Source organism: Centruroides sculpturatus, unplaced genomic scaffold (genome assembly GCF_000671375.1).
Source record: "Centruroides sculpturatus isolate CEXI.00-Female unplaced genomic scaffold, Cexi_2.0 scaffold434, whole genome shotgun sequence".
NCBI lineage: Eukaryota > Metazoa > Arthropoda > Arachnida > Scorpiones > Buthidae > Centruroides > Centruroides sculpturatus.
Genome location: NW_019384694.1, coordinates 28,756 through 34,967, shown reverse-complemented (window position 1 = coordinate 34,967; position 6,212 = coordinate 28,756). Strand labels below are relative to the sequence as shown.

The 6,212-nt window shown below is 28.7% G+C and overlaps 1 protein-coding gene across 1 annotated transcript in view; it reads left to right on the top strand.

Annotated features, from left to right (window-relative positions):
* The window catches only part of LOC111627398 (diphthine--ammonia ligase-like), a 29,242-nt gene that overhangs the window by 12,316 nt on the left and 10,714 nt on the right, over nt 1–6,212 (top strand). The window contains exons 4-5 of the mRNA XM_023370959.1: nt 873–953; nt 1,063–1,154. Coding sequence (XP_023226727.1) covers nt 873–953; nt 1,063–1,154 — 173 coding nt within the window. The remainder of the gene's footprint in view (nt 1–872; nt 954–1,062; nt 1,155–6,212) is intronic.

Below are 6,212 nucleotides of genomic sequence, written 5' to 3'. Positions count from 1 at the left end.
GCGTTTAACCTACTTTGGTATTCTTTAATTAATCGTTGCTTTATTTGTGTATGTTCTGTTAGTTTGGCCTGTTGGAATCCTAAGTACTTGTAGAACTCGCCCTCTTCCATGGATTCAATAACGTCTCCATTTCCAAGTGCAAAATCTTCTTTCTTCAGGATTCCTTTTTCTATGTGAAGTGTTTTGCATTTGTCTAAGCCAAACTCCATTTGTATGTCCTTGGTGTATGAATGTGTGATTTGTAGGAGTTGATGAAGTTGTTTTTGTGTGGATGCATAAAGTTTTATGTCGTCCGTGTACATGAGATGTGACAGCATAAACTGTGTTTTTTTTTCGTGTTTGATATTGTCTGATATTTATTATTATTATTATCCATTTGTGTTGGCACTAAAACATTGCAAAATTTTTCATAATTATTATTATTTTTTTTTAATTATGGAAAATTTGGCAATATTTTAATATCAAGATAATAATAATCTTTTCTTTGAAATAAGATAATGTGAAAACAATATTTTTATAGTTTGAAATAGTTCTGTGAGAACAATAGATTATTAATTTATTTGAACACTAAATAAGAAATTTAAGTTTTTTTTTTTATTTTAAGGGATTTGATTCTTTTTATTTTAAGGGATTTGATAGGTCTGTATCTATACACATATATATTAAGAACATATAAATGTTTTTAATTTTTTAGTATGAACCAAAAACATTTAAATATAAATTTACAATGCATTAAGTTTCTCATGTTATTAGATTCTTCTGTGTATATATATATTTAGTTGATACTTTTGTTATCATATACAGTTATATTTACTGTAATAAATATTACTTGTTATTTTTATTTGCATTTTAATACTTTTATGACATTAATAAAGAAATTATCTTTAGGCCTAAAGCCTGAACAGCATCTTGGTAAAAGTCTTCATGAAATTTATGATCACATGGTCAAAATGGTATGCATTATCAAATTTATTTTTATTATTAAAACTGTGCTTTTAAAAATTATTTGATTGCAAAATTATTTAATGTTTATCATTAATTATAAAATCTAAATATTTTAAGGAAGAAAAATATGGATTAAATGTTTGTGGAGAAGGTGGTGAATATGAAACATTTACCTTGGATTGCCCTTTATTTAAAAAAAAAATTGTCATGTAAGTATTTAATGATAACATTTATATCTTAATGGATCAATTTTAAGTTGTTATTCTCAGCATTATAGAAAGATTAATTTGTAGTCTGGGGGGAGAAATATATACAGTAGAGCGTCGTTTATCCGAAATGTCAGTTATCCGAAAGAATTCCAGTCGGTAAATTTAAATTTTTGCTAGTGCTGTGGCGCTGCAATCTTTGGCTATATCTTGGGCTACTCCAATATTTTTTNTATGTATTATTTTATTTCAATAATTTAAAATTTTACCTAATTTATACATAATAATAACAATTGTGTTTGTGCAAGTGTATATGTATGTATACAGTAATACCTCGACTTACGCGAACCCGGAGTTACGCGATTTTCAAATCTTGCCAATTTGTCTTTTGTTTGAGCGCCATACAAAAGACACAAAAGCGCTTTTGTGGCGCTCAAACAAAAGACGAATTGGCAAGATTGATTACTCACTTCCCCCACACTTCTGTTCAGCTTACATGTATGGACGTGTCGCGTGGAATCGACACATAGCTACAATTTATTTTGTTTTAATTATATCCGACTCACCAAATAAACCATATCCAGTTCATAAGCCAGCAGAAGAATTCTTTCTACGAACATTTTCGTCTATATGTAATAGACATCCTCAGGTATTGACGATATCGAACTAACAGCTAGTCGAATAGAACGTTTTTGAAAGTTCTGTTTAACGACGTAATTCGAATATGATGTGTTAAAATTAAAATATGTAAAATATTTAAAACATATCCAAATAAATAATCAATTGATTTCACATAGATCATGACGTAAATATCCTCCATAATTTAAAATATCTTCAATGCGCATTTTAATCATTGGGATTTAATTCAAACATGGCGCGCCATGCTACGGAAAGCATTCAAGTACCTCGAATCACTGGAGATATATAAGGCAATTAAAAAAGGGGTCGGTATTAATTTCAAAGAAACCAATACGCTTTCCGTTAGAAATAGAAATAGTGCAGAAATATTCTGATAGTATTTTATTTTTGTGTTGCATTTAAAAATTGAGTTTTGCTAATCAAAATATGCAGATATCAATGCAAAGATGGCTGAATAAATAAGTTAAAATGTCAAAAACTTACAAATGATTTAATCTTTCTAAAAATATAATGATTTATCATATATGAAAAAAATGTTGTAAATGGTAGAGAAACAGAAATTACTGAAAATATGAAAAGATATAAAAGAAACTTAATCAAATAATGTATTAAGGATGTAGAACTTTTTGATATACAGTATATATGATATTTTTATAATTTAATTCATTTTTAGTCTAATGTTTATTTTTGTTTTTGTTTAATATTCACATATAGCATATTTTATATTCACTTTTGTGCAATCAGTTACTGATTTGTATTTATTTTGAAGCTCTTAAGTATTGTTGTTTTTATTTTTTTATTCTTAATTTAAAATGTATATTTAAAGAATTTTTATAAATTTAAATCATTCATAATTATGATATTGCACATAAATGAAAAATATTTTGTGTTTAAAGAGTTCATTGAACTACAGTTGAAGACAAATCATAATGAAATATGTATATAATTCGTCTCTGTAATCCAAAAGGTTTTTTGGTAGACGGACTCACAGCAAAACTTTTAGTTAGGAACTCACTTTTATTCTTTAAAAAAAAGTCCGTCTACCAAAAAACCTTTTGGATTACAGAGACGAATTATATACATAGTAACATACAGCAGTCCAGATACAGAATTGAACATAATGAAATATTTTTGAATAAAAACTTAAGGCATTTAAAGTTTATATATATATTAATGAAGATGGCAAATAATATGGAGTTATTATTTTCTGATAAAAATAAAATTTAGTAAAATATTTTAGATACTTTTTTTTAGTAATAAATTTTATTGATTTCATTTATTTTCTCAATTATTTTCTAACTATGAAAGAAAAACTTTCCATTTTTATTGATACAGTAGATATAATACTTATTGTAATCACTTTGCTACTTGATTGAACTGATAACAACAACAAATTGATAACGTTAAGTGGAGTAAATAAATAAGACTGCAATTAGAAATTCTCTGTCATTGAAATAACATGTTAAAAAAGGTTAAAAATATGTAACTTTGGAAGATTTATTAATTATAATTTTTATTCTTAATTAATAGTAATTCATCTAGTATATTTGCTTGTTATTTTTTAAATACTATCTTTAATAGCAGCAAATGCACATTTGAAGTAAGAAATGCCTGCAACTTAAACTATTGTATTGAGAGCAAATAGCAATTAAAATGATTAATGCTTAAAGCAATGAATAAGACTGTTAATGACGCTGATTAACAATCGCATATTATCAGCCACATGTTGAGGTTGCTATCATGAAAAGAGTTTTTAAAACTACTTTTAGCTTAGGCCAACATCAGCTTATAGATACAAATGTTCAAAAAAATGAAACATTTGTATAAACTTGTTGTTGTTGTCGAAACCGTGTTGTATTTATGTATTGTATACTGGCATAATGAAGTGACTTTTCTTCAACACTAGGCAAGTTTCAATCTTTATTCAGTTAATTTGTATAAACTTTTATAAATCAAATAAGAACATCCAAATTGATTATAATAATTGATAACTACAATTGAAACTGATTACAATAAACAAAGTTTTATTAGTACACTAAAATATATGTCTGGCACTGCCTGAGCAAAAAAGTAAGAACAACAAACATTAAAATGAAAACCATATTAGGAGTTTGGTTATTTTAGTCTATTATTATCATGTTTATTGCACTTCTTGGATGGAACAGAATGGTGCAATTTCAGTGTTCAGATAAACAGGGATTGATGTTTTTCAACAGAAATAGTGTCAACTTTTGTCTGCACAAGAAGATAATTCTAAGACATCAAATTTTTTCTAACATTAACTCTTAGCATACCATTAAAAAATGAACCAAATATTTAAACTTGGCATCCTTGAAAACATTAAAATCATATTTTGTTCTTACTAGTAACTTTATATTAATTTTCCTATTTGAATGCCATCATCCTGCTGGTCAGATAGAAAGGACAGCCTGTTGTAGGCAGGGGGGTTGAAGTTAATTAGACCAAAAGTAGTCATTGACCTCTCCTGGATGGTCTCTGGAAAGTTTCATTGCACTTGCTCAAACTGTGCCAAAATGTATAAAGAACAAACCATCAAGTTTTCTTCTTTATATGTTAGATTTTAATTAATTAAAGAAGTTTTTTGGTGAACTTATTCATTCATTTATATTTTAACTTTTATCTTTTGGAAGGTGTTAATTTTTATAAAATTAAATGACTTATAAGTGTTATAATATTTATAATAAGTAGTTTCTACTGCATATGACAGCTTCCCAGACTATTAAAAAGAAAAAAATTTGGAAAGTGCAGAAAAATCTCTTTTAATTAGATTCAGTCAAATAAATTGAGGTTTAATATAATTCATAACATTGAAAAAATACAATTTTGAAAAGTTTAAAATTTATATTAAATATATATAATAATTATACAATGAGTATTTATTTATTTAGATGCAACAGATTAGGATTGAAAATGTTAGCATATTTATGGCANTCAATTGTAATGTTCCCAGGCTTTTGTGTAGTGTGTGTGGTATCACACCTGTACAGGAGAGAATGACAAGTACAATAAGCACCCTTTCCATCCTCCACAGATGCCTTATTTCCTGGGCGAATTCTGTGTACTTGCTAATTTTTTTCAGTGAATGTGTTTTGTACATTGTGAGTGTTTGGAATGGCTATGTCCATAATGTTTATGATTTTATTGTTTGTCAATGAGTGTGATGTCTGATCTGTTGTGGTAAATTGTTTTATCTGTGATTATGGCTCTGTCGTAGTACATTTTGTGCGTGTTGTTTTCCAATAATGTCTGTGAAATATACTTGTAGTATGGTTTGTGGATGTCTAATAATTTGTGTTTTTGCAAGCTCTTGTGATTATATTTGCTACTTGATTATGTCTGTATAAATAATCTGTGTGCGCCAAGAGCTTGCACCCAGAAGTAATGTGTTGTATAATTTCTGGCATGATGTGACATTTTCTGCATGTGTCATTTGAGAGTGTTGTATCTTTGAGTATGTGTTTTCTGTAGTTTTTAGTATTTATGACCTGATCCTGTATGGCAATCATGAATCTTTCCATCTCCCCAAAGAGGCATCCCCGATCTAACCAGCTGTTTGACGCAGTTTTGTCAACAAAATCCTGGGCCAGGTCATAAGGATGCCTGCCATGGAGTGTCTTTTGAGCCCATGATTGCTTGATGGTGTCTATACTTTTTATATGTTGTGTCATGTCTGTATGATGTAAGTTTAATGGTGTGTTATTTGAGTCTGCTAAAGTTACTGCTTTATGTAACTGTGATGTTTCTTGCTTTTTGTAGAAGAACTCTCGCAGTGACTGTATTTGTTTGTAGTGAAGGTTTATAATGTCAATCAGGCCATGTCCGCCATCTTTATGTGGAAGGGTTAATCTTTCTATGGCAGATTTAGGATGATGTTGTTTACGCTTAGTGTTGTTCTTGTTTTCCTTTGGAGTTGCTCAAGATCTGTGTTAGTCCAATATAGTATAACTCCAAAAGAGTAAGTGAGTACTGGGATGACATATGTATTTATTGCTTTAACTGTGTATTTTGCATTTAACTGTGTTCTGAGGATAGCATTTAACCTACTTTGGTATTCTTTAATTAATATTTGCTTTATTTGTGTATGTTCTGTTAGTTTGGCCTCTTGGAATCCTAAATACTTGTAGAATTTGCCCTTTTCCATGGATTCAATAACATCTCCATTTCCGAGTGCAAAATCTTCTTTCTTCAGGATTCCTTTTTCTATGTGAAGTGTTTTGCATTTGTCTAAGCCAAACTCCATTTGTATGTCCTTGGTGTATGAATGTGTGATTTGTAGGAGTTGATGAAGTTGTTTTTGTGTGGATGCATAAAGTTTTATGTCGTCCGTGTACATGAGATGTGACAGCATAAACTGTGTTTTTTTTTCGTGTTTGATATTGTCTGATATTTATTATTATTATT